This window comes from Heptranchias perlo, chromosome 3 (assembly GCF_035084215.1).
Source record: "Heptranchias perlo isolate sHepPer1 chromosome 3, sHepPer1.hap1, whole genome shotgun sequence".
Taxonomy (NCBI): Eukaryota; Metazoa; Chordata; class Chondrichthyes; order Hexanchiformes; family Hexanchidae; genus Heptranchias; species Heptranchias perlo.
Genome location: NC_090327.1, coordinates 114,803,534 through 114,831,484, shown reverse-complemented (window position 1 = coordinate 114,831,484; position 27,951 = coordinate 114,803,534). Strand labels below are relative to the sequence as shown.

At 45.8% G+C, this 27,951-nt stretch overlaps 1 protein-coding gene across 1 annotated transcript in view; it reads left to right on the top strand.

Annotated features, from left to right (window-relative positions):
* si:dkey-122a22.2 (uncharacterized) overlaps nt 1-27,951 on the top strand; it is a 232,454-nt gene that overhangs the window by 117,042 nt on the left and 87,461 nt on the right. The window contains exon 6 of the mRNA XM_067981529.1: nt 23,687-23,787. Coding sequence (XP_067837630.1) covers nt 23,687-23,787 — 101 coding nt within the window. The remainder of the gene's footprint in view (nt 1-23,686; nt 23,788-27,951) is intronic.

Sequence of the window (27,951 nt, the reverse complement as noted above, 5' to 3'; positions counted from 1 at the left end):
AAATTGGATTCCGCATTTCCCTACATTACAATAGTAACTATACTTCAAAAGTTCTTAATTGAAGGTGAAGCACTTTGGGACATCCTGAGGTTGTGAAAGGCACTATATAAATGCAAGTTCTTCTGTTCTTACTTGGTCCTTATTAGTACTTTTTACTACTTTTTATTTCTCCACATTTAGTCATTCTAACATGCAATTACTCAAAATAAACCTTATGGAGGTGACACCTCTGAAGACAATTTTTCAGGTGTGACACTATGAACAACATGAACTACAAGATTATAGATTCAGTTGATATTTTAATATTTATCTGTGGGCAATGTAGGGAGTTTAGTTTTACTTTTAAAAAGATTATAGGTTGAGTTAAATATCACATAAATAATACTTATCAAAATTACGTGAAACTAAGACAGATTTATCTTTTAACAGACCAGTAGAGAAAAAAGGCAGTGAGAGTCACTTGACAGAAACTATTTGAAAATGGCAGTGCATTAGGATAAATTCTAATTCACTGGGGCTCTTTTCTCTAGAAAATAGAAGGCTGAGGGATGATCTAATAGAGGTCTTCAAAATTATGAAGGGGTTTGATAGGGTAGAAGCAGAGAAAATGTTTCCATTTGTGGGGGAATCCAAAACTAGGGGTCATATATACAAAATAGTCACTAATAAATTCAATAAGGAATTCAGGAGTAACTTTTTCACCCATAGAGTGGTTAAGATGTGGAACTTGCTACCACATGGAATAGTTGAGGTGAATGGCATCGATGCATTTAAGGGGAAGCAAGATAAGTAAATGAAGGAGAAACAAATAGATGGTTACGCTGAAATGGTTAGATGAAATACGGTGGGAGGAGGCTCGTGTGGAGCATAAACATTGGCATAGACCAGTTGGGCCGAATGGCCAGTTTCTGTGCTGTAAATTCTATGTATATAAAATAAATTGTCAAGCAGTGAGTAAGAAAAGTAATAAAATTCTTTGTGACCATTCTTATGGGAAGTCTTTATGCAAAGGAGAAGCAGTGGGCCAAACCCAGTGAGGAAGTGAGTTGGTTGGGGAAGGGTTGAGGATGGGGAAGGCCACATCTTTTATGAAGATAAATGATCTGAGTTTGAGGTGGGGATTGTTTCCTTTCATGTTCTTAGTGCTGTATAGTATGCTTGGATTTCAATAAATCCCAGCATTTCTAATGGTGAAGTTATGGAAATAAAACCTGGGAGAGTCCTGGAATGAATAGGATTTCCGTATTTAATGGCAGTACTTAAAGGGAAAATGAGTTCTGATGATGCAGATGTACATGGCAAATACATAGCAAAAGCAGCCATTTAGTAGGAATGATGGGGTAGAAATGAGAAAATGAGCATTCCCCTTCTTGCTTTAAAGGGAGGCTGTCTTAATGAAGAAGTGTTGGCAAACTTTTTTCGTTTGTTTACAAAAATAAGTCACGATGATGTAAGTTGAATTGAAACAGCGTTATTACACCATTTGTGCATGATATTGTCATGGGAAAAATGAGACTTGGCTTTTCTGGCTGTTCTTCCAATCCAAACAAACAAAAACTGAACTCCCGAGCATGTTATCAAGCACACAGTGATAATTGTGGACTAATTGTACCTGGGACAGCTGGTGTCAGGCACCTTGATGTACAGCTGCTGGTATGGTCGCACTATTGCTTTAGCGTACTTTTGCAAGAAATTAACGTTGATCGGAAATATTAATTTGTTGGTGATATTAGGAAGCTAGTTACAGGGGAAGTGGCAGTGGTTGGCAACCAACCATGCACATTACAATGCAAAACCTGTCTGATCCTATTGAAGGTTTGAGCAGTGATGTTTAATGAAGCATTTTGATCTGATCCACTGAAGAATTCTGCACCCATTCGAATATTCTAAAATTTTTAACTTTGACAAGGTAATGGAGGAGTTTTGGATTAGAGTAATAATTTGATATTTTCTTGAGTTTTGGATTGAGGTATTTTCTGTACATAACATATAATTGAATTTCATTTTGAAAATGTCATGTGTACAAAAACTGATGGATCCAATCTCTGACCCAAATTTATATTTGCTGTAATGTTATATTTGTACTGGGAAAAAGTCTTAGTTAAAATGAATTCTGGGTCAGTGAGGTTAATATAATTACATGATGCCCTTTGAAGTCTGAAGTGGCATTTGTGCACCAAAATAAAAAACCTTTTGAAATATGAAATAACATTTTTCTTTCTGTTTGTCAAAGAATGCTTTGGATCAAAGGAACCTTTCAGAATATACCTTAAGTATTTATGAATAACCTTTACTCTCTGCGTCTATTTTGAACAATACAGATATTTCTAACTGAAATCTTTTACTTCAAACAAGAGTTTTGCCTTCTGATTGGAGCATCATCTTCAAGATATTTTCTAAGGCTTGGCACATCCTCTTTCTCCCTCACTGCTCGAGATGAGCAGTGGGTTGTTGCAGGGCACTATAGCTGCAAAATGATGGGGCCGATTTCCGGATGGCGGAGGGGTGCGTTGGGGGCTCCTAAAATTGTGCAAATCTGGAGCGGGTTCGGAGCCCCCCGCTGACTTCCGGGTTCCCCAGTGACGCGTTTAGTGCGCGCACCTACCGAATGCAGGAGTCCCACCGGCAATTAAAGCTGGCGGGATGATGACTTACATACTTTTACACTTAAAGTACTTGAGATACCTGATTGAGTAGACATTTTGGCAGGGGTGCAATTTTGAAGGATCCTCAGCATGTTTCCCGTGCTGTGGGAAACACTCCCTGTTGCAACAGACGTGTTTCAGCCAGCAGCCAGTAGGAGATGCAAATGAGTATTTGACAGGTGGGGAGAAAACCTTATTTATTGCAGCAGGGCACTCTGTCACTTCAAAATTTTGGCTGTAAGACCTTTGTGTTTTCACTTTCTTACTTGTGTTCTTACTTTCCACCCAAAACTCTGCTATGCAAACATATTTACCTACTTTGCGGACCCCCTCAAACTCACATCGTCAGGATGGGGGGATGCCATAGCTGCATTCATCACTTCATCCGAGGACAAGCAACATCACCAGCCTCGCAAGGCACACCGTCCACCTCTGCCATGTGGAACTCCACAACACAGTGCTGCACCACAGGCACCTGCACAAGAGCACGGAGGGCAACAACAGAGAGAGCGATGTCGCAGGAGGCACTACCCTTGCAACAAGGCCTACAGACTGAGGCTCAGCTTCCTGGACCTCTCTGAGAAGCAGTGCATACAGAGGCTGAGTGTCAGTCGCCAGGGAGTCGCAGACACCTGCAGCCTCCTTCGTGCTGAGCCGCTCCCGGCTGGGCCGAGCAGCATCTCCTTACCTGTCGCTGTCAAAGTCACCATTGCCTTCAACTTCTTCGCCTCCGGATCATTCCAGGGTGCCACTGGGGACATCACCGGGGTCTCTGAGTTGTCTGCACACAAGTGCATAAGGCGGGTCACTGACAGCTTGTTTCGCAGGGCCTCGCACTATGTCAACTTCCCCATGGATGACCTCAGCCAGACGGAGAGGGCAGTGGGATTCCACTCTGTGGCTGGCTTCCCACGGGTGCAGGGTGTAATCGATTGCACCCATATAGCAATACGAGCACCTCCACATGAGCCAGGACTGTTCATCAACAGGAAGGGCTATCACTCCATCAACGCTGAGCTCGTTTGTGACCACCGCAAGAGATTCCTTCACATGCGCGCCAGATACCCTGGCAGCTGCCACGATTCCTTCATCCTCCGGGAGTCCAACATCCCACCCCTCTTCCACGCACCGAACACCCGCAAGGACTGACTCCTCAGGGACAAGGGATATCCCCTGCACACGTGGCTCATGACACCTCTGAGGAAACCCAGCACTGAGCAACAGCGTCGATGTAACGACAGCCACATCGCCACCAGGTCTGCAATTGAGCATGCTATAGGGCTGCTCAAGATGCGCTTCAGGTGCCATGATCGTTCTGGGGGAGCGCTTCAATACGCACCAGACAGAGTGGGACGCATTACTGTCGTCTGTTGTGCCCTGCGCAACATGGCACAACAGAGAGGGGTGCCGCTTGTGGAGGCTCCATCCACATCTGCCACCCACATTGAGGAGGCGGAGGAGGAGGAACCCATGGGCAGAACAGCGGCTCACCTGGCTGCTCGTGAGGCCAGGGAGTCACTGATACGTGAACGGTTCTCCTAACATCAGACAGTGTGAAGACTTCAGTCCTCACCACCTGGATAGAGCAGCAGCCACACCAGCCCCCTTCCCCCCGCCCCTCCCTGCACAAAACAGTCCTGCAACTACACATACACCCAATGTAGGATGACCCAATGGGTGACATCAAGTGTGGGCGTTCATGGTGAACCTCATGAAAGCCTTATTACAGAAGCCAGTCAAGCATGGCCAAGACGTGGCAGCAGTTGTGACAATAATAATATTTAATGTGTGCTTAACAAAAAGCAAATATAAGTAAAAAGACATGACCAACTGTCAAACACCCTTGTGTATCCCCTTTGTGTTTACAAAACCTTCGCCTTTCGCTTCCGACTACTTCAACGTGGTGCATCCCCTGTGGCTGCAGCAGAGGTAGTGGTAGGTTGCTCTTGTTCATGCCCTGACCGATTAGATGTTTTCGGCCTATGCCCTCTGGGTTTTGGTGCCCATGAGGGCCCCTCCAAAGGCTGCTCCACCTGCACCTGTGCAGGGGCAGACTCGGCCACCTGGAGAGGAGGCAGCTTGAGGGCCCTGGTTGAGAGGGAGGCAACGGGTGAGATGTGGGGGTGCTTTGAGTGGCGTCCCCACTTCTATGTCCCCTTTTGCCATCATCCCTCTCCTGGGCCAGGCCCACATCACTCCTACCACCCTGCTGGACGACAGTTTGGAGGACAAGTGTGAAGCCTTGTAAGGCCAGTGCTAGTGTATCTGCTTGCCTGTTTAAGGCAGCAGATGATTGTTCACAGTGAGTCCGAACGGCCGTTGTCAGGGCCTGAATGGACTCATTTGTGTGCTTGAAGCTCCATGGAGGCTAGCCTTCTCTCCATCGCAGACATTCCCGCACTTACCCGCGACATTATCTGAGATGCCCTCACATCCCTGTGACACTATCTCAGAGATGCCCTCACGTCCCTGTGACACTATCTCAGAGATGCCCTCCCTTACCTGTGCCACCGTTCCACTCATGCAGGAGTTGGACTCCTCCATCCTCTGCGCGATTGTGGAGAGTGTGCGTGGCACCTGTTTCAGCACCTCGCGAATGTGTTGCTGCGCCTCGATCATTCTCCTTCTAAAGGATGGCTCCCAGGGTTCAGCATCTGTGTCCAGCTGAGCAGAACCTGGAGATGAGTGCTTCCACTGGCACGGACTCTCCACAGCTGCCCCTGCCACCAGTGTCTGCTTGTGCTCACGTGTGTGGTAACTCACCATGTGCGACCCCAAGTAACTGCAGACGGGGACCCATCGAGGTATGTGTATCTGTGCTGGTGGATGGCTCGCTCAGATGTGACGGTGCACCCTCAGAGGCCGGCAGGTCCTCTGAGGAATCGCCCTCTGTCGTCACAGCGGCCGCTGAAGGCCCTGTAAGAGAAAAGAAGGCAATGTTAAGCATGAGGACAGATGTTGAGGTGCTGAAGATAGCAAGGCATGTTAACATCAATTCATTTTGTGTCTGCTGATTGTTAAAGTTCTGTCACCAGACATTTTTCGGGTGCCAGTCTCGGTGTCCCCGACGGACAGGTACTCGAGGGTGCGGCTCAGCTCCAGCACCTCCTGCTCCATGTCTGTGAGCACGACTACCTGTGGTGGCCCCCCTCCGGTCCTCGCCCTTTCCCATGCATTCTGGGCTCTCTTCTCCTTTAAGGGGAGAAAGTGCAGGCATGTGAGTGAGTGGTTATGTCACCATCACTCAATCAATGAATGGCTGACCGTGAAAGAGATACATCAGAGGGTGAGTATGAGATAGAGCCATGACACTGTATGAGGATTGGGTTGAGTGGTAGTGGTTGGGTGAGTACTGGGCAGGTGAGGAAGTGCAGGTAAGTTGAGGATGAACTTTGAGTGGGTGTGAGGAGTGATGTGATAGAGTAGTGTTGGCAGTGCAGAAGGAGTTGGGGGGTCGGGGTGGTGATGTGGAAGACGGAATGTAGGAGAATGAGTAAGTGTACTTAGTTTTGCTGATCTAGTTAGGTCATTGAAGCACTTCCTGCACTGGATCCAGGTGCGGGAGATGTTGCTGCTGCTGGTGACCTCCTCTGCCACCTCGAGCCAGGCCTTCTTGGTGGCAGAGGCAGGCCACTTCCTCTCGTCCTCCCGGTAGAAGACATCCCACCTCCTCCTCACCCTATCCAGTAACACCTGGAGTGAGGCATCACTAAATCTAGGAGGAGCCTTTCCCCTGGGCTGCTCCATTGTTCATTTTGGGTTTTTGCTCCAGGAGCAGCCGTTGGAGGACTGCCTCTTTAAATAGAAATCCTCCAGCTGACAGCCTGTGATGAGGGTGTGCAGTCCGCCCGCTGCGCAGGTTTCAGACGCCAAACCCAGAAGCCATGTTAAGTGGCTCCAATTTACCTGCGATCATGTGGGGAACGGACAGATTTAATTGGGCGGGTTACCCACGCGCCCAATCGCTCCCCCGCTGCCATCCCGCCTCCCCGCTAATATTGGGGCCCATGTGCCAGTCTGGGAAACAGCATGACGATAACAGCCCTCGTCTGAAGGCCCACTACTGCATAATAAGACTGTTTAAAGCTTAAAAAAAAAGGATATGGGATGATCGTTATTGGAAAAAAAAGATAAGGAAATATTATCACTGTATCCTGGGCTGCTCCGTTAGTGGATTAATGTGGTCATGATTCCAGTGATCTCTTGGCCAGCCTCCCATCCTTTACCCTCCAGAAACCAGCTCATCCAAAACCCTCTTGCCTGCACCAAATTTCACTTGCCCATCACCCTTCATTACTGACCTATATTGGCTGCTGTTCCCCCAATATCTCAAAATTAAAATTCTTATCCTCAGGATTAAATCCCTCCCTTACCTCTCCCTATCTCTGTAATCTTTTCCAATGCTACAACAGCCCTTCCCCCAAACTCTCTGACTGGCCTCTTGTGCATTCCCGCCCTACCTTCATTGCATCATTGACGACTGTGACTTCAGCTGTCTAAGCCCTGCACTCTGGAATTTCCTCCCTAAACTCTTCTGCCTCTCCACCTCTTCACCTCTCTTTCCTCGAAGACCATACTTAAAATCCACCTCTTTGACCAAGCCTTTGGTCACCCCTCATAATATATCCTTTTTTGGTTCAACATCCATTTTTTCCCTTGCACCTTTGAAGTGCCTTGTGAATTTTTTCTACGTTAGAAGCGCTATATAAAAGCAACTTGTTGTTCTGAAAAGGAAACTCTAAACTGCACACAGTTTGGATTGAATTCCATGAACAAAATTCATGTTTGTAATAAAAAGGCATAACATTATGTGCTGAGTGAATTTAATTTTAACAAAGACTAATGATGTACAAAAAGTAATTGGCCTCCTTTATGCAGGAAGTTTGGTCTTTCTCAGTTGTCATTTTCATTCTTATAAGGATTCTTGTCTTTACAGGAAAAGGCTGTCTCTATGTAGAAAGAAAACCTCAAATGGTACAGAATAAACAAGATGTTTTATCCAATACCTGAATCTAAAATGGCTGCCTCATTTTTTTTATTGCCACAACCTAAGATGGTTCCACAAGTTGCACACATTCATAAATTGATGTCACATGCTGAATGCATTATTGATTCTATTTCTTCACTTTTTAAAAATAATATTGTGATTTTTATTGGGTAGCAGGCCATCTAACAGTGCCTGCCGTCAATTAGACTTGCCCCTGCCCGTTAGGTTTTAAAAATTTTTTGCGTGGCTGAAAGTGCGAGCTGATAACGGCGCAGTGAGGGAAACAGGGCATCTGGGACCTGAGTGAACAGGGCAAACAAGAGGGGATCTCCTTAACCGATCAGATTGAAGGATTGTGAAATAAACAGCGCAAGGACTGAGAAGGAAGTGTAAGTTAGAGTGGGTGAATTCAATGTCAAATCAGGTACAGGAAGAAATAGAGAGGGAACAACAGTTTGGATTAAGAGAGAGAGAGAAAAATAGGCCAAAAGGAAAAGTTTTTTACATTTTACATTTTTAAAATCTCCAATAACAATTGAAATCTGATGGAATGAGACTCCACACTTGTCATCATTAATTTTCAGTGTCAAAAGAGTTGATTGGCAGTAATTAACACTTATCATGTTGTTAGACATAAGAACATAAGAAACAGGAGCAGGAGTACGCCATACAGCCCCTTGAGCCTGCTCCGCCATTCAATAAGATCATGGCTGATCTTTGACCTCAACTCCACTTTCCCGCCCGATCCCCATATCCCTTGATTCCCCTCGAGTCCAAAAATCTATCCATCTCAGCCTTGAATATACTCAATGACTGGGCATCCACAGCCCACTGGGGTAGAGAATTCCAAAGATTCACAACCCTCTGAGTGAAGAAATTCCTCCTCATCTAAGTCTTAAATGTCCAACCCCTTATCCTGAGACTGTGCCCCCTAGTTCTAGACTCTCCAGACAGGGGAAACAACCTCTAAGTATCTACCCTGTCAAGCCCCCTCAGAATCTTATATGTTTCAATGAGATCACCTCTCATTCTTCTAAACGCCAGAGAGTATAGGCCCATTCTACTCAATCTCTCCTCGTAGGACAACCCTCTCATCCCAGGAATTAATCTAGTGAACCTTCGTTGCACCGCCTCCAATGGCAAGTATATCCTTCCTAAGGTAAGGAGACCAAAATTGTACGTAGTACTCCAGGTGAGGCCTCACCAAAGCCCTGTACAATTGTAGTAAGACTTCCTTAATCTTATACTCCAACCCCTTTGCAATAAAGGCCAACATGCCATTTGCCTTCCTAGTTGCTTGCTGTTCCTGCATGCTAACTTTTTACGAAGGGTTTTGATAAGAGTAAATAAGGAGAAACTGTTTCCCATGGCAGAAGGGTCAGTAACTAGAGGGTACAGATTTAAGGTAATTGGCAAAAGAACCAGAGGCGACACGAGGAAAAAAAAAATTATGCAGTGAGTTGTTATGATCTGGAATGCACTGCCTGAAAGTATGGTGGAGGCAGGTTCAATAATAACTTTCAAAAGGTAACTGGATAAATATTTCAAGTGGAAAAATTTGCAGGACTATGGGGAAAGAGCAGGGGAGTGGGACTAATTGGATAGCTCTTTCAAAGAGCCGGCACAGGCAGGTTGGGCGGAATGGCCTCCTTCTATGCTGTATCGTTCAATGATTCTATGACAAATAAAATTTGTGTTGGTAGTTTACTCCCTCACCCTCTTTCTAGATTCTTCAATATTACGTGCTTTTCTCAGTGATGATAAAGGGAAGTGACAGACCTGTACTCAGGCCTCAGCCAATGATGGTTCTGTAACCATCTATTTGCACTGTGTGCAGGAGTCAGATATCTCTGAACACCAACATTTAATAGTTTCTTACCATTTAATTAACAGTTTCCCATCATTGAAAGGGTATTTAGACTTGAAATGACAAAAAAATAACTTTCTGTGGCACGTTTAGTTCATATCCGCCGTGCAAATACAACAACTTCAGGCCATTCAGTGCGTTTCGATGGTGAGGCAGATGGCAAGATGCCGTTTTTGCAAAGCTAACGGTGGGCAGCTACTTTTGGATATCCTCGTTTAACCGCGCATCTGCCCCTCGCCTGAAGTTGCTGTACCATTTGCACAAAATTAACGGCGAGGGTTATTAGCCTCACCATTATTTTGACAGCAAAATCTGGCCTATTGTTTTCATTATTTTCTTGAATTTTGTTCCTGGGTGGAGTATGCAGGCAAACTCAAAAGGAAAAGGATCATGGAGTTAAAGGGAAGAAATTATGTAGCCTACAGGAAAAACCTGATTATGATCCAGGAACTTCAGTTTTTCTAGTTGTGACGGAGTTCCCTGAATTAGAGAAAACCTACTAGCCACTCGTTTTCCCCTCAAACTGGTGAACTGTTGGAATTGGCAAGGTGCCACAGTAATGGGAGTAGCACTGTACCATGGAGTGCTGGAGATGAGTTTGTACCCATGATTTACTGCAGAATGAGTTGCCACTCTCAGTCACAGAGTTAGACGAGCTGTGATGAACTTAGACAAGGGAGGGAAGTGTAAATTGGAAAGTTCGTCTGCATTTACATGACAGCTGTGTGTTAGTGAGAAGCACTTTTGCTACACACCAATGCTGCAATTGTAGTGTAAGTGCATCCTGATTCTGGAATCGGGGCTCAACCTGACTTGAACAGGGTGAGATTCTTTGGAGGAGGGATTCTCATTGACCTTTGTTTCAGAGTCAGTTCAGGCCTTTACACTTTACGTACATTCTAAGTTTACCACCGGTGAAAGCTTTGCACTGATGCTAAACTTAAGGAGTGTGAAAACAGCCTGGCTCCTCCTGCACACAGTGCAAATAGATGGTTACAGAACCATCATTGGCTGAGGCCTGAGTACAGGTCACTCACTTCCCTTTATCATCACTGAGAAAAGCAGGTAATATCGCAGAATCCAGAAAGAGGGTGAGGGAGTAAACTACCAACACAAATTTTATTTGTCATAGAATCATCGAATGGTACAGCATAGAAGGAGGCCATTCCGCCCAACCTGCCTGTGCCGGCTCCTTGAAAGAGCTATCCAATTAATCCCACTCCCCTGCTCTTTCCCCATAGTCCTGCAAATTTTTCCACTTGAAATATTTATCCAGTTACCTTTTGAAAGTTATAACTGAATCTGCTTCCACCACCCTTTCAGGCAGTGCATTCCCCAGATCATAACAACTCCCTGCGTAAATTTTTTTCCCCTTGTTTTGCCTCTGGTTCTTTTACCAATTATCTTAAATCTGTGTCCTCTGGTTACTGCCCCTTCTGCCACAGGAAACAGTTTCTCCTTATTTACTCTTATCAAAACACTTCATGATTTTGAACATATCTGTCAAATCTTCCCTTAACCTTCCTTGCTCTAAGAAAAACAACCCCAGATTCTCTAGTCTCTACACGTAATTGAAGTCTTTCGTTTCTGATACTATGCTAGTAAATAAATCTCCTCTGCAGCCTCTCTAAGACCTTGATATCTTTCCTAAAGTATGGTACCCAGAATTGAACACAATACTCCAGCTGGGGCCTAACTTGTGATTTATAAAGGTTTAGCATAACTTCCATGCTTTTGTACTCCATGCCTTTATTTATAAAGCCAAGGATCTTGTATGCCTTTTTAACAGCCTTTTTAACAGCCTTCTCAACTTAGCTACATCATTAAATAAATTTAAAACAGAAATAGACAGTTTCCTAGAAGTAAAGGGAATTAGGGGTTACGGGGAGCGGGCAGGAAATTAGACATGAATTTAGATTTGAGGTTAGGATCAGATCAGCCATGATCTTATTGAATGGCGGAGCAGGCTCGAGGGGCCGATTGGCCTACTCCTGCTCCTATTTCTTATGTTCTTATGTAACTTGTCCTGCCATCTTCAAAGACTTGTGTACGTAGACCCTCAGGTCTCTCTGTTCTTGCACCCCCTTTAAAATTGTACCATTTAGTTCATATTCCCTCTCATTCTTCCTACCAAAATGAATTACTTCACATTTCTCTACATTAAATTTCATTTTTTTAAATTCGTACATGGGATGTGGGCGTCGCTGGTGAGGCCGTCATTTATTGCCCATCCCTTATTGCCCTTGCGAAGGTGGTGGTGAGCTGCCTTCTTGAACCGCTGCAGTCCGTGTGGTGAAGGTTCTCCCACAGTGCTGTTAGGAAGGGAGTTCCAGGATTTTGACCCAGCGACGATGAAGGAACGGCAATATATTTCCAAGTCAGGATGGTGTGTGACTTGGAGGGGAACGTGCAGGTGATGTTGTTCCCATGTGCTTGCTGCCCTTGTCCTTCTAGGTGGTAGAGGTCGCGGGTTTGGGAGGTGCTGTCGAAGAAGCCTTGGCGAGTTGTTGCAGTGCATCCTGTGGATGGTACACACTGCAGCCACCGTGCGCCGGTGGTGAAGGGAGTGAATGTTTAGGGTGATAGATGGGGTGCCAATCAAGCGGACTGCTTTGTCCTGGATGATGTTGAGCTTCTTGTGTGTTGTTGGAGCTGCACTCATCCAGGCAAGTGGAGAGTATTCCATCACACTCCTGACTTGTACCTTGTAGGTGGTGGAAAGGCTTTGGAGAGTCAGGAGGTGAGTCACTCGCCGCAGAATACCCAGCCTCTGACCTGTTCTTGTAGCCACGGTATTTATATGGCTGGTCCAGTTAAGTTTTTGGTCAATGGTGACCCCCAGGATGTTGATTGTGGGGGATTTGGCCATGGTAATGCCGTTGAATGTCAAGGGGAGGTGGTTGGACTCTCTCTTTTTGGAGATGGTGATTGCCTGGCACTTATCAGCCTAAGCCTGGATGTTGTCCAGGGCACGGACTGCTTCATTATCTGAGGGGTTGCGAATGGAACTGAACACTGTGCAATCATCAGCGAACATCCCCATTTCTGACATTATGATGGAGGGAAGGTCATTGATGAAGCAGCTGAAGATGGTTGGGCCTAGGACACTGCCCTGAGGAACTTCTGCAGTAATGTCCTGGGGCTGAGATGATTGGCCTCCAACAACCACTACCATCTTCCTTTGTGCTAGGTATGACTCCAGCCACTGGAGAGATTTCCCCCTGATTTCCATTGACTTCAATTTTACTAGGGCTCCTTGGTGCCACACTCGGTCAAATGCTGCCGTGATGTCAAGGGCAGTCACTCTCGCCTCACCTCTGGAATTCAGCTCTTTTGTCCATGTTTGGACCAAGGCTGTAATGAGGTCTGGAGCCAAGTGGTCCTGGCGGAACCCAAACTGAGCATCGGTGAGCAGGTTATTGGTGAGTAAGTGTCGCTTGATAGCACTGTCGATGACACCTTCCGTCACTTTGCTGATGATTGAGAGTTGACTGACGGGGCGGTAATTGGCCGGATTGACTTGTCCTGCTTTTTGTGGACTGGACATACCTGGGCAATTTTCCACATTGTCGGGTAGACACCAGTGTTGCAGCTGTACTGGAACAGTTTGGCTAGAGGCGTGGCTAGTTCTGGAGCACAAGCCTTCAGCACTACAGCCGGGATGTTGTCGGGGCCCATAGCCTTTGCTGTATCCAGTGCACTCAGCCGTTTGTTGATATGACGTGGAGTGAATCGAATTGGCTGAAGACTGGCTTCTGTGATGGTGCGGATATCAGGAGGAGGTCAAGATGGATCATCCACTCAACACTTCTGACTGAAGATGGTTGAAAACGCTTCAGCCTTGTCTTTTGCACTCAGGTTCTGGACTCCGCCACCATTGAGGATGGGGCTGTTTACAGAGCCTCCTCCTCCCGTTAGTTGTTTAGTTGTCCACTACCATTCACAACTGGATGTGGCAGGACTGCAGAGCTTTGATCTGATCCGTTGGTTGTGGAATCGCTTAGCTCTGTCTGTAGCATGTTGCTTCCGCTGTTTAGCATGCATGTAGTCCTGAGTTGTAGCTTCACCAGGTTGGCACTTCATTTTTAGGTATGCCTGGTGCTGCTCCTGGCATGCTCTTCTACACTCCTCACTGAACCAGGGTTGATCCCCTCGCTTGTTGGTAATGGTAGAGTGAGGAATATGCCAGGCCATGAGGTTACAGATTGTGGTGGAATACAATTCTGCTGCTGCTGATGGCCCACAGTGCCTCATGGATGCCCAGTTTTGAGCTGCTGGATCTGTTCTGAATCTATCCCATTTAGCACGGTGGTAGTGCCACACAACACGTTGGATGGTGTCCTCATTGTGAAGACGGGACTTCGTTTCCACGAGGACAGTGCGCTGATCACTCCCTCGAAAACTGTCATGGACAGATGCATCTGCGGCGGTTAGATTGGTGAGGCCGAGGTCAAGTAAGTTTTTCCCTCGTGTTGGTTCGCTCACCACCTGCCGGAGCCCCAGTCTGGCAGCTATGTCCTTCAGCAGTCGGCCAGCTCGGACAGTAGTGGTGCTACCGAGCCACTCTTGGTGATGGACATTGAAGTTCCCCACCCAGAGTACATTCTGTGCCCTTGCTACCCTCAGTGCTTCCTCCAAGTGGTGTTCAACATGGAGGAGGACTGATTCATCAGCTGAGGGAGGGCGGTAGGTGGTAATCAGCAGGAGGTTTCCTTGCCCATGTTTGACCTGATGCCATGAAATTTCATGGGGTCCGGAGTCAATATTGAGGACTCCCAGGGCCACTCCTTCCTGACTGTATATCACTATACCGCCACCTCTGGTGGGTCTGTCCTGCCGGTGGGACAGGACATACCCAGGGATGGTGATGGAAGAGTCTGGGACGTTGGCTGAAAGGTATGATTCTGTGAGTATGGCTATGTCAGGCTGTTGCTTGACTAGTCTGTGGGACAGCTCTCCCAATTTTGGCACAAGTCCCCAGATGTTAGTGAGGAGAACTTTGCAGGGTCGACTGGGCTTGGTTTGCCTTTGTCGTGTCCGGTGCCTAGTGGGCCGATGCCGGGTGGTCCGTCCGGTTTTATTCTTATTCTGACTTTTTTTGAGCCAGATTGTACAACTTGCCATGCATCTGCCCATTTCACCAGTCTGTCTCTGTCTTCCTGAAGTCTGTTACTATCCCCCTTCCCCACTGTTTCATACATATCCAAGTTTTGAATCATCTGTACACTTCTAAATTCTACCCTGTAGACCCAAGTCCAGGTCATTACTATGTATCAATATAAAAACAAGCAATGCTGCAAACGTACAGCCGATTGATTGGCGTCTGGAAAAGAAATAGTTCAACATTTTAGGTGTAATCTTTTGTAAGATTTCCTGCATTCATGACTTTATTTTTACCTCAAATTGTGTTTGCACTTATGCATGTAAAGAAGGTAATGCTGGCTACAGAGCAGCACTGAGTCGCAACCTGTCACAGTTCATATACCTGTCGTAGTCACGTGATCACAATCCCGGTCGAAGCTGAAGGCTGCCTGTGGGATCTTGTTGTCTGTTGTGATTCGATTTTGCATCAGTGGATCATGTATCCTGTTGATAATAATTATTTGCCTGCGTGCATATTTCCTGATTCTGAAGACAGCACTGAGCAGTGAACAGCCTCAAATGGGAAATTAGCTGTTAGCCGAAAGAGTGGTGATGGAAAAAGGCTTGAAGTGGGCATAATGGAACGTATTTGTGCAGTTTTTTTACAGGCACCTATTTTGCATTTTTTAATATCTTTATAACTGAGTCCTTCATCCGGTAGGTGGTATCATGCCTCATTACGTTTGTTGCCCTATCATTAGCTACAGTGCAGATTGAGTTGTGCTCCTTTGTCCTTTTTATTTCTATGATAAGTGATATCTATTTAGTACAGCTTGAAACAGAGGACTATATAATTGTGAAACTTGTTCCAGTTCTTTCCGGTGAGTAGCAGATGCACATACATTTATTTATTAGTAGGGCCCGTCAATGCTTTAAGCGGATTAGTGGCTGCGGCAGTAGAAAGTTTGGTCCCTAACTAGATGGTGCGCTTCGACAGATCTCGGCCTAACTACGGAATGGAGCACTTTGACTTAGTGAAGTGCTTCACTTCAAGAAAGATGTGAGCAAGAAATCATGTCAGCTGCACAGAAGGTCATAGGTCGGACTGTTCTGCTCTCCTGGTAAAAGGAGGGATCAGCAAAATTATAAAAGGGAAAAAACTGACGGAGGAAAGAAGAAAGGGAGAGAATTCCCAGTATAAACAAAATGTGAGTTGAGTTTTTGTTGACAGGAAATCACTTGTCAGATTTGGTGAAAATCCCAAAAAACATTTTACTTCTGGTACGGTACAATTCATTTTGTATTGCTGCAAGTTATCAAGAAAATGTGATTTAATAAAATATTTTAACACCTTTCTAGATATCCATGATTGTTTTTCCTCCCTTCCTTTCTCAAACACACTGACTTGTACTGAGTTATTGGGCATGATTTTGACCTCGAGCCAGGAAGGGAAGAATTTCGGGTGCAAAACCCGAAAGTCAGTTGGCGGCGACCTTGATGAGGTCAGCAAATTTTACTTCGGGGCTTGTGGGGCAGGAAGGCCGAGGATCATAGAAGGGGGAGGATGGGATCAATGTTGGGGGGTGGGGGGTGGGGGGGGAGGTGGTTGATGCTCGGCAGAGATCGGGGGGCTGATGCCTGGCAGAGATTGGGGGTGGGGGAGGGATGTTGATGCCAGGCAGAGATCAGAAGATGAGATCGAAGGTCGGGTGAAGAGTTGGAGGTAGGTGGGGGTCACCATCTGAGGGGGGGGCGGGTGGGTCCACCATTGCGGGGGAGGGGGGAGGGTCAGCCGATTGCGTGGGTCCTGTCGGCCAAGTGAACTTGTTGGGGCTGGATGAAACACTCCTGCTCCTCCGGACCCACAAACAGTGCAATAAAGGCACTCACCTCGTGGATCCGGCCCTTCCCGCCTGCTTGCACCTATTGGGATTCAAAAGCGATGGGAAACCCGAACAGGTAAGGTTAAATTCACTTTACTTCTGTAATACACAATATGTAAAGTACTGCAACTATTTCAATGAGGTACGTTGCCCCTTTAAGTATCGGCCTGCCAGCTTTAAGTGGTGGGGTGGGGGTGGGGGGGGCGTCCGGGTATCTGTTATGCACACGCACGCAAACCTGCCTGGGTTAAACCTGCGGTCCCGCTCCAAAAAGCTGTTATTTTAACCTCCCACCCGCCCCTAACCCACCTGATCTTGGGTTAAAATTACCCCCATTGTGCCACAGGTGCAGCTTGCATGTCCAAATAGCCACTTTTCATGTATGGCCCTGGATAGTGACGACAGGAGCGGGACGGGGCCATTGTTATTAACAACAACAAGATTTAAATTTATAGTACACCTAATGTAGAAAAACATTCCATGGCGATTGCGAATGAGCCAGGACGAGAGAGATTAGGAAATGGGACGGAAAACCTTGCCTGAGCAGGGAAGTTTTGTGAAGATTTTTAAATATGAAAAGAGAGGTGAAGAGAGAGTTCCAGAGAGCAGGATGATGTGACTGAAGACTCTACCATCAGTGGTAGAGTGCACTTCCATTGATCCTCCTATCAGAGGAGTGGAGCATTCAGAAGGGACTATTGGTTGGGGAAGGCCATGGAGGAATTAAAAGACCAGGATGATGGTTTTAAATTGATTACATTTTGGGATGTGGAGACAGTGGAGGAAGTGAGGGTCGAGGTGTATTAAGAAATTCAGAAAGATACTCTGTTGGCCACTTTTACTAATTTTGCCTAACATAGCAATTCTAATGGGGAAGAGTCCTTTAAACACATTTTGTTGAGATCTTACGTTAACTGTTCGAAGACTTGATGTATTCTGGTTGTGCTTATGACAGTGGGTTGGCTTCCTGTCTTACTGCTAATAGTAACTAGGCCAGCCTCCCTTGTGCTCAGATGACTGAAAGGGGCACAGGTGCACATCATGTAGGAAGCACATTGAGATTGGAAGAAGCACTGCTGGCTTGCCTGGTGGGTAACTTGAGTCATATAGGTGCCTCCCAGCAACATCTGGATGCTGGGGCATCTGCTCGTCTTTAAGCTCTGCTTTAAGAAGAGAGATTAACTTTGAAAGATGGAGGGAAAAGTAAGTGATTCTTTGCTTCTCTCCTTGATTGGTTTTGAATACTGATTTACACTATGCAAATAACTCTGCTCTGAAATTTATATGATTTGGGTCTACATAACTCTAACTGTGCACAAAGTGCCTAAAATCTAGCGCGATAACTAATTACTTTGTGCTTTTACATATTTGCCTTAGAATGCTTTGCTTTCTTGATAGTACAGATTTTGTTTGTACCCATTGTTAGTTTGGATCCAGCCCTGGACTGTACATGTTGATCAAGAAATAAAACAAAGCGTTGTAGTGGACAGCAATTTCTAACCTGCTATTTGGCCACAAGCTGTGTGCATGTCCATGGCTTCCTGGGCCGAACTTTTTGAGAGCTATTGCCCTGTCTGTTCTTAATTGAATACTGTATGTATTGTTTTCTATTTCCATCAAACTAATTTTAATTCAGTTTCTGCCCATTTACTGGTTCTGATCTTTGCCCTGTACATTCAGAAACAAAGCAGGCATGTCAACTGAAAGCTATTAATCTTAGATGATTTTGAATGACTCCTTGTTGTGCCCCTCTGTCCATTATTTTTAATGTTAGTTCCTTACATGAATGCTGCTGAATGGCCTTCCCTTGTGTTTTTCAGTTCGTTATTTAAAATTCTCAGGCTTGGGTCAGTGACTGCTGAAAATCCAAAACCTTTCCTCCGTAGCAATATGTTAATAGTGTGGATTGGCCTCAGAGAAAGGACGTATTTTTCTGCCGAATAATCAAACATTTTGAAATAATGTTCAAAACAAGGGCAGAGGGATAAACCTGACAATTACAGGCCAGTCAGCCTAACGCGGTGATGGGGAAACTTTCAGAGCCAGTAATCCGGGACAAAGTTAATTGGCACTTGGAAAAGTATGGGCGATTAAATGAAAGTCAGCATGGATTTGTTGAAAGAAAGTCGTGTTTGTCTAACTTGATTGAGTTCTTTGATGAAGTAACGGAGAGGAGATCTTCTTGTGGAGGCAGGCGACATGGCTGAGGTACTAAATGAGTACTTGGCATCTGTCTTCACTAAAGGAGAGGATGCTGCCAATATCACAGTAAAAGGAGGGGGTAGCTGAGAAATTGATCAGGATAAAAGTAAAGAGGAGGTACTTAAAAAGTTGGCAGCGCTTAAGGTAGAAAAGTCACCTGGTCCGGATGGGATGCATCCTAGGTTGCTGAGGGAAGTAATTGTGGAAATTGCAGAGGCTCTGGCAACAATCTTCCAATCCTCCTTTGATATGGGAGCGGTGCCAGAGGACTGGAGGATTACAAATGCTCAAAAAAGGGGAGAGGGATAAACCCGGCAACTGCAGGCCAGTCAGTGGTGGGGAAACTTTTAGAGACAATAATCTGGGACAAAATTAATTGTCACTTGGAAAAATATGGGTTAATATCTAAAAGCCAGCACGGATTTGTTAAAGGCAAATCGTGTTTGACTAACTTGATTGAGTTCTTTGAAGCAGCGGAGAGGGTTGATGTGAGAAGTGCGGTTGATGTTGTGTACATGGACTTTCAAAAGGCATTTGATGCAGTACAACAAAGACTTGTTAGCAAAATTAAAGCCCATGGGATTAAAGGGACAGTGGCAGCATTGATACAAAATTGGCTAAAGGGCAGAAAGTAGTGGTGAACAGTTGTTTTCCAGACTGGAAGGAAGTATGCAGTGGTGTTCCCCAGGGGTCAGTATTAGGACCACTGCTCTTTTTTTTTACATAGATTACATAGAATGTACAGCACAGAAACAGGCCATTTGGCCCAACAGATGTATGCCGATGTTTATGCTCTACACGAGCCTCCTCCCTCCCTACCTCATCTAACTCTGTCAGCATAACCTTATATTCCTTTCTCCCTCATGTGTTTATCTGGCTTCCCCTTAAATGCATCTATGCTCGTCGTCTTAACTCCTTGTGGTAGCAAGTTCCACATTCTCACCACTCTCTGGGTAAAGAAGTTTCTCCTGAATTCCCTATTTGATTTATTAGTAACTATCTTATATTTATGGCCCCTAGTTCTGGTCTCACCTGCAAGTGGCAACATCGTCTCTACGTCTACTCTATCAAATCCTTTCATAATCTTAAAGACCTCTATTAGGTCACCCCTCAGTCTTCTCTTTTCTAGAGAAGAGAGCCCCAGCCTGCTCAATCTTTCCTGATAGGTATAACCTCTCAGTTCTGGTATCACCCTAGTAAATCTTCCTTGCATCTTCTCCAATTCCTCTATATCCTTTTTATGATATGGAGGCCAGAATTGTTCACAATACTCCAAGTGTGGTCAAACCAAGGTCCAATATAAGTTTAACATAACTTCTCTGCTTTTTAATTCTACCCCTTCATTAATGAACCCCAGTGCTTGGTTTGCTTTTTTTTAAATGGCCTTTTTAACCTACGTCGCTACTTTTAGTGATTTGTGTATGTGTACTCCCAGATCCTTCTGCTCCTCTACCCCATTTAGACTCTTATTGTCCAAGCAGTATGTGACCCCCTTATTCTTCTTACCAAAATGTAATACCTCTATATTGAAATTAATTTGCTAATTATACGCAGATTCTGCAACGTCTTCCTACATTTTGTCGCAGTCCTCCTCGGTATTATTATACCCCCGCAATTTGGTGTCGTCCGCAAATTTTTTAATTGTTCCGATTCCAGAGTCCAAATCGTTTATATAAATAGTGAATAACAGTGGTTCTAGCACTGATCCTTGTAGAACACCACTTCCCATCTTTTGCCAGTCTGAGTTAGCTACCTTCAACCTGTACTCTCTTTTTTGTTTTGTAGCCAGCTTGCAATCCATTCTGCTACATGTCCCCTGACTCCACATGTTCTAACCTTAGTCATGACTCTACTATATGACACCTTATCAAAGGCCTTTTGAAAATCTAAATATACATCTACTGCATTACCTTGGTCTACTCTTTCTGTTATTTCTTCAAACAATTCAGTAAGGTTGGTCAAGCATGACCGTCCCTTTTGAAATCCGTGCTGACTATTTTTTATTATATTTTCGGTTTCTAGATGTTTTTCTGTTACATCTTTGAGTAAGAATTCCATTATCTTTCTTACCACCAATGTTAAGCTAATTGGTCTATAGTTCCCTGGACTGGTTCTATCTCCCTTTTTTAAATATAGGAATCACATTAACTGTCCGCCAGTCCTCTGGCACTATTCCCTTTTCTAATGAATTTTTATATATATGTAATAGTGCCTCTGCTATCTCTTCCCTAACTTCTTTTAATATGCGTGGATGCAATCCATCCGGACCAGAGATTTTAACCTCTCTAAGTTTGATTATTTTATCAATTATCTCCCCCTTTTCTATCTTAAATGTCCTTATATCTTTTTTGATCTCTTCTTTTAATGTCATGCCCATCTTGTTAGTCTTTTTGATAGATAATAATGACCTGGACTTGGGTATACAGGGTATAATTTCAAAGTTTTCAAATGACACGAAATTTGGAGGATAGTAACAGACTTCAGGAGGACAGAGACAGGCCAGTGAAATGGGCAGACACATGGCAGATGTAATTTAATGCAGAGAAGTGTGAAATGATACATTTTGATAGGAAAAATGAGAGGCAATATAAACTAAATGGTACAATTTTAAAGGGAGTGCAGGAAGACAGAGACCCGGGGATATATGTACACAAATCTTTGAAGGTGGCAGGACAAGTTGAGAAAGCTGTTAAAAAAGAATATGGTGTCTTGGGCTTTATTAATAGAAGCATAGAATACAAAAGCAAGGAAGTTATGTTAAACCTTTATAAAACACTGGTTAGGCTTCAGCCGAGTATTGTGTTCACTTCTGGGCACCACACTTTAGGAAGGATGTCAAGGCCTTGGAGAGGGTGCAGAAGAGATTTACTAGAATGGTACCAAGAATGAGAGACTTCAGTTATGTGGAGAGACTGGAGAAGCTGAGGTTGTCCGCCTTTGAGCAGAGAAGGTTAAGGGGAGATTTGATAGCATGCTCAATATCATGAACGATTTTGATAGAGTAAATAAGGAGGAACTGTCTCCAGTGGCAGAAGGGTCAGTAACCAGAGGATCACAGATTTAAGGTGATCGGCAAAAGAGCCAGAGGTGGCACGAGGAAACATTTTTTTACACTGCGAGTTGACCTGGAATGCACTGCCTGAAAGGGTGGTGGAAGCAGATTCAATAGTAACTTTCAAAAAGGAAATTGGATAAATACTTGAAGGGAAACAATTTACAGAGCTATGGGGAAAGAGCAGGGGAATGGGACTAATTGGAGAGCTCTTTCAAAGAGCCACCAAATGGCTTCCTCCTGTGCTGTACCTTACCATGATACTTTGAATGATCCAAATCTTGCTGGAGCAGGGTAAGTTAGTTCGACTTTTTTCTGCACCCTTCAGCTCAAATTTTTTTTGGTCCGTAACTTGCTGTAAGTGCGAGCTGATAACGGTGTGGCGAGTCCAATGGGGCATCTGGGACCTTGGTGAACAGTGGGACCAACAGTGTAATGCCATATCCAATTAAATTTAAGGATTGAGAAAGAAACAGAGGAAGAGCTGAGAAGGATGGCGAATTAGAGTTAAATCATGTTTAGAAAGAGAAATAAAGATAGGGAAAGAAAGTTTGGATTAAGAGAGTGGGAGAAAAGAGACAGAAAGAAAAGTAAAGAAAAAGTTTAAAATATGAAATTTTTAAAATCTCTGTTTGAACAATTTTGATATATGGAGGAATGAGATTGAACAGTTTAAATTGCTCCCTTTCTGGGCCAGAGCAGTTGATTGGCATTGCATAAACAATTATCACGTCGTTAAAAAGGTACTTACGCTGTAACGTTCCAGCCCTAACTTTCTGCGGCGAGTTTAATTGGCAATTGTTGTGCATGTCAAGCAAGTTCTTAAAAATAACAGGGAGGCTAAGGACGAGATGCTGTTGGTGCGAAGCAAACAGTGGAGCGGCATAAATCAACCAGCAAGTTCTGGAGATTCACAACTCACAGCGTTTCCCTGAATTTGCTGGCCGATTTGAGCATCAGTAACGCCCTGCGTCGTTAATACATCATTATTTTTCCAGCAAGATCCGGCCCATTATATTTGTGTAGTTTTGCCTGCCTTTCTCTGTGTTGAATACTTGCACTGTAGAATGCATCAGGAAGACATATTTGTGTGTGTTTTTATTCCATTCTTTTAGAAAAGTATGTATTATTTTGGGTGGTGCAGTTGGTTACAGTGTGCTACGACGGATCGATTCTGGTCCTGCAAACTACCCTTCACCATTCGGTTCTCAATCATGGCATACTGGCTGAGTGGAATCAAAAGTATTTCCTACAGGGTGGGAAGAAAAATCAGAGATTGTTACAATAGGCTAGAGTTGTCCAATACGTTAGCCACATGTGGCTAATTGGGAATCCAGATGTGGCTAATTGCATTTTTGATGTATATAAAAAATAAGTAATAGGCACCATTGTTGGACGTGTGATCTCAACACTCCTTTTCGCACAGATTATGGATGTGTACTTTAACCTTTTTCATCCCTATATGAATTTTGTTAAGGTCAGTTGTTGCGCTGACAGATCAAACTTAATCTGTCAGTAGCTCACAGTTTGGAGAGCCCTGCAGATTAATGATGTCTCTGCTTGGTGAATGTCGAATGAGAAGTTACCTGATCAAGTATTTCATATGTGTTTACCACCACAGTGGATGGAGTTCAGCAAAATAAATCTTGAGCAAGTGCAGTTTGTATCTTTTGCGCTTGTTTGTAGAATATTTATTTCAATTGATGCAGATTTTTTTTAAATTTGGTGTTCAGGCATTGTGAGCATTTGCTCTTTATGACTTGGCCCCAGTCTTTCCTCATTTTGGCAGCATTGTTTGAGGCGAGTTTCTGGCAGCAATATAGACGACTGAATGAATGTTTCTCAGTCACATCCCATATTGGGGAACTGTCAACGTGCAGGCAATAAACACTTGATGTTATGTATCAGACACTTGATTATTTTATTCTTCCCATTAGGATATGTCACATATTTTGTCTTATCCTGCAGGCGTGCATATATGACAGAGCTGGACTTGGCTTCAGTAAGAGATTATTCCAGAATGAAACAACTGGAGTGGAAAAGCTATGGAGGGGGTCAACGACTGGAAGGTAATCTTTATAGATATAATGCTTTGATATGGTTAAGTTTAAATGAAAAAAAAACTGTCAGTACTTTGGCAATTTTTTTTTAGAGTTTATATTTTATATTCTGAGACTGTTGACTGCTTTAACCATTATTGTTTACCAGTGATATACTTTTAGAATGCAGTTAAGTCCAGTTGAGACATCATGGTTATTTTTGTTTTAGTTGGCCCACCTTTGATTTTCCTGTCCTATTCACATTTATAACTAATGATAAATTTATAGGGAGTGCAACGATGATTCACTAGATTGATTCCTGGGATGAGAGGGTTGTCATATGAGGAGAGATTGAGTAGAGTGGGCCTACATTCTCTGGAGTTTAGAAGAATCGCATTGAAATGTATAACATTCTTAGAGTTTGACAGGAAAGATGCTGAGAGGCAGTTTCCCCTGGCTGAGAGTCTAGAACTAGGGTTTATAGTTTCAAGATAAGAGGTCAGCCATTTAGGACTGAGATGGGGAAACATTTATTCACTCAGAGGGTTGTGAATCTTGGAATTCTCTACCCCAGAGGGCTGAGGACTCTCAGTCTTTGAATGTATTCAAGACTGAGATCGATAGATTTTTGGACACTGAGGGAATCAAGGGACATGGGGATAGGGCGGGAAAGTGGAGTTGAGGTGGAAGATCAGCCATGATCTTATTGAATGGCGGAGGAGGCTCGAAGGGCCGTATCGTCTACTCCTGCTCCTATTTCTTATGTTCTTATTTTATACTGGTGCTATAACGGTTAAATTATGAGGACAGGTTGCATAGAGTAGACTTGTATTCCTTGAATACAGAAGATTAAGGGGTGATCTAATTGAGGTGTTTAAGATGATCAAAGGAGTTGATAGGGTAGATAGAGAGACACTATTTCCTCTGGTGGGGGAGTCGCGAACAAGGTGGCATAATCTTAAAATTAGTGCTAGGCTGTTCAGAGGTGATGTTAGAAAGCACTTCTTCACAGAAAGGGTAGTGGAAATCTGGAACTCTTCCCCTCCACCCCAAAAAAAATCTGTTGTGGCTAGGTCAGTTGAAAATTTCAAAATTGAGATTGAAAGATTTTGTCAGGCAAGGAAATTTATTTTTTATTAGTTCATGGATGTGGGTGTCTCTGGCCAGGCCAGCATTTATTGCCCGTCTCTAATTGCCCTTGGAAAGTGGTGGTGAGCCGTCTCTTGAACCGCTGGAGTCTGCAGTGAAAGTTCTCCCAAAGTGCTGTTAGGTAGGGAGTTCCAGGATTTTGACCCAGTGACGATGAAGGAATGTGATATATTTCCAAGTCGGATGGTGTGTGACTTGGAGGGGAACGTGCAGGTGGTGTTGTTCCCATGTACCTGCTGCTCTTGTCCTTCTAGGTGGTAGAGGTCGCGGGTTTGGGAGGTGCTGTCGAAGAAGCCTTGGCGAGTTGCTGCAGTGCATCCTGTGGATGGTACACACTGCAGCCATGGTGCGCCGATGGTGAAGGGAGTGAATGTTTAGGGTGGTGGATGGGGTGCCATTCAAGCAGGCTGCTTTGCCCTGGATGGTGTCGAGCTTCTTGAGTGTTGTTGGAGCTGCACTCATCCAGGCAAGTGGAGAGTATTCCATCACACTCCTGACTTGTGCCTTGTAGATGGTGGGAAGGCTTTGGGGAGTCAGGAGGTGTGTCACTCGCCGCAGAATACCCAGCCTCTGACCTGCTCTTGTAGCCACAGTATTTATGTGGCTGGTCCAGTTAAGTTTCTGGTCAATGGTGACCCCCAGAATGTTGATGGTGGGGGATTCGGCGATGGTAATGCCGTTGAATGTCAAGGGGAGGTGGTTAGACTCTCTTTTGTTGGAGATGGTCATTGCCTGGCACTTATCTGGCGCGAATGTTACTTGCCACTTATGAGCCCAAGCCTGGATGTTGTCCAGGTCTTGCTGCATGCGGGCACGGACTGCTTCATTATCTGAGGGGTTGCGAATGGAACTGAACGCTGTGCAATCATCAGCGAACATCCCATTTCTGATCTTATGATGGAGGGAAGGTAATTGATGAAGCAGCTGAAGATGGTTGGGCCTAGAACACTGCCATGAGGAACTCCTGCAGCAATGTCCTGAGGCTGAGATGATTGGCCTCCAACAACCATTACCATCTTCCTTTGTGCTAGGTATGACTCCAGCCACTGGAGAGTTTTCCCCCTGATTCCCATTGACTTCAATTTTACTAGGGCTCCTTGGTGCCACATTCGGTCAAATGCTGCCTTGATGTCAAGGGCAGTCACTCTCACCTCACCTCTGGAATTCAGCTCTTTTGTCCATGTTTGGGCCAAGGCTGTAATGAGGTCTGGAGCCGAGTGGTCCTGGCGGAACCCAAACTGAGCATCAGTGAGCGGGTTATTGGTGAGTTCGTGCCGCTTGATAGCACTGTCGATGACACCTTCCATCACTTCGCTGATGATTGAGTGTAAACTGATGGGGCGGTAATTGGCTGATTGGATTTGTCTTGCTTTTTTTGGACAGGAGATGCCTGGGCAATTTTTCACATTGTCGGGTAGATGCCAGTGTTGTAGCTGTACTGGAACAGTTTGGCTAGAGGCACGGCTAGTTCTGGAGCACAAGTCTTCAGCACTAGAGTCGTGATGTTGTCGGGGCCGATAGGTATTAAGGGTTACGGAACCAAGGTTGGCAGATGGAGTTAAGATACAGATCAGCTATGATCTAATTGTATGGCACAACAGGCTGGAGGGGCTGAATGGCCTACTCCTATGGTCCTAAATACTTGTGAAACTTTTTGGTAATCTACTGTGATTTAATTTCTGGTATCTAACAATGATTATGTTCCAGTTTTAGTCCTTCAGTAGGAATATCATTAAACTCAACTGTATAGAGGATGTTGGCTGTTGCTGTCTGGAACGATAGCCATATCTCTGTAAAGGGTAGAGGAGCAGCTCTACCATTCTCTCCCACTCCCTCACTCTCTCCAAACTCCTCTTTCTCCCACCCCTCTCTCTCTCCCCCTCTCTCTCCACCCCCTCTCTCTCTCTCTCCACCGCCCTCTCTCCCACCGCCCTCTCTCTCTCCCGCCGCCCTCTCTCCCGCCGCCCTCTCTCCCACCGCCCTCTCTCTCTCCCGCCGCCCTCTCTCTCTCTCCCACCGCCCTCTCTCTCTCTCCCACCGCCCTCTCTCTCTCTCCCACCGCCCTCTCTCTCTCTCTCCCCACTGCCCTCTCTCTTTCTCCCACTGCCCTCTCTCTCTCTCCCACCGCCCTCTCTCTCTCTCCCACCGCCCTCTCTCTCCCACCGCCCCCTCTCTCTCTCCCACCGCCCCCTCTCTCTCTCCCACCGCCCCCTCTCTCTCTCCCACCGCCCCCTCTCTCTCTCCCACCGCCCCCTCTCTCTCTCTCCCACCGCCCCCTCTCTCTCTCTCCCACCGCCCCCTCTCTCTCTCCCACCGCCCTCTCTCTCTCTTCTACGCCCTCTCTCTCTCTTCTACCGCCCTCTCTCTCTCTCCACCCGCCCCCTCTCTCTCTCCACCGCCCCCCCTCTCTCTCCCACCGCCCCCTCTCTCTCTCCCACCGCCCCCTCTCTCTCTCCCACCGCCCCCCCTCTCTCTCCCACCGCCCCCTCTCTCTCTCCCCCACCGCCCCCCCCTCGCTCTCCCACGCCCCCCCTCTCTCTCTCCCCACCGCCCCCTCTCTCTCTCCCCCACCGCCCCCTCTCTCTCTCCCCACCGCCCCCTCTCTCTCTCCCCCACCGCCCCCTCTCTCTCTCCCCACCGCCCCCTCTCTCTCTCCCCACCGCCCCCTCTCTCTCTCCCCCACCGCCCCCTCTCTCTCTCCCCCACCGCCCCCTCTCTCTCTCCCCCACCGCCCCCTCTCTCTCTCCCCCACCGCCCCCTCTCTCTCTCCCCCACCGCCCCCTCTCTCTCTCCCCACCGCCCCCTCTCTCTCTCCCCCACCGCCCCTCTCTCTCTCCCCACCGCCCCCTCTCTCTCTCCCCCACCGACCCCTCTCTCTCCCCCACCGACCCCTCTCTCTCTCCCCCACCGACCCCTCTCTCTCTCCCCCACCGACCCCTCTCTCTCTCCCCCACCGCCCCCTCTCTCTCTTCCCCCACCGCCCCCTCTCTCTCTTCCCCCACCGCCCCCTCTCTCTCTTCCCCCACCGCCCCCTCTCTCTCTTCA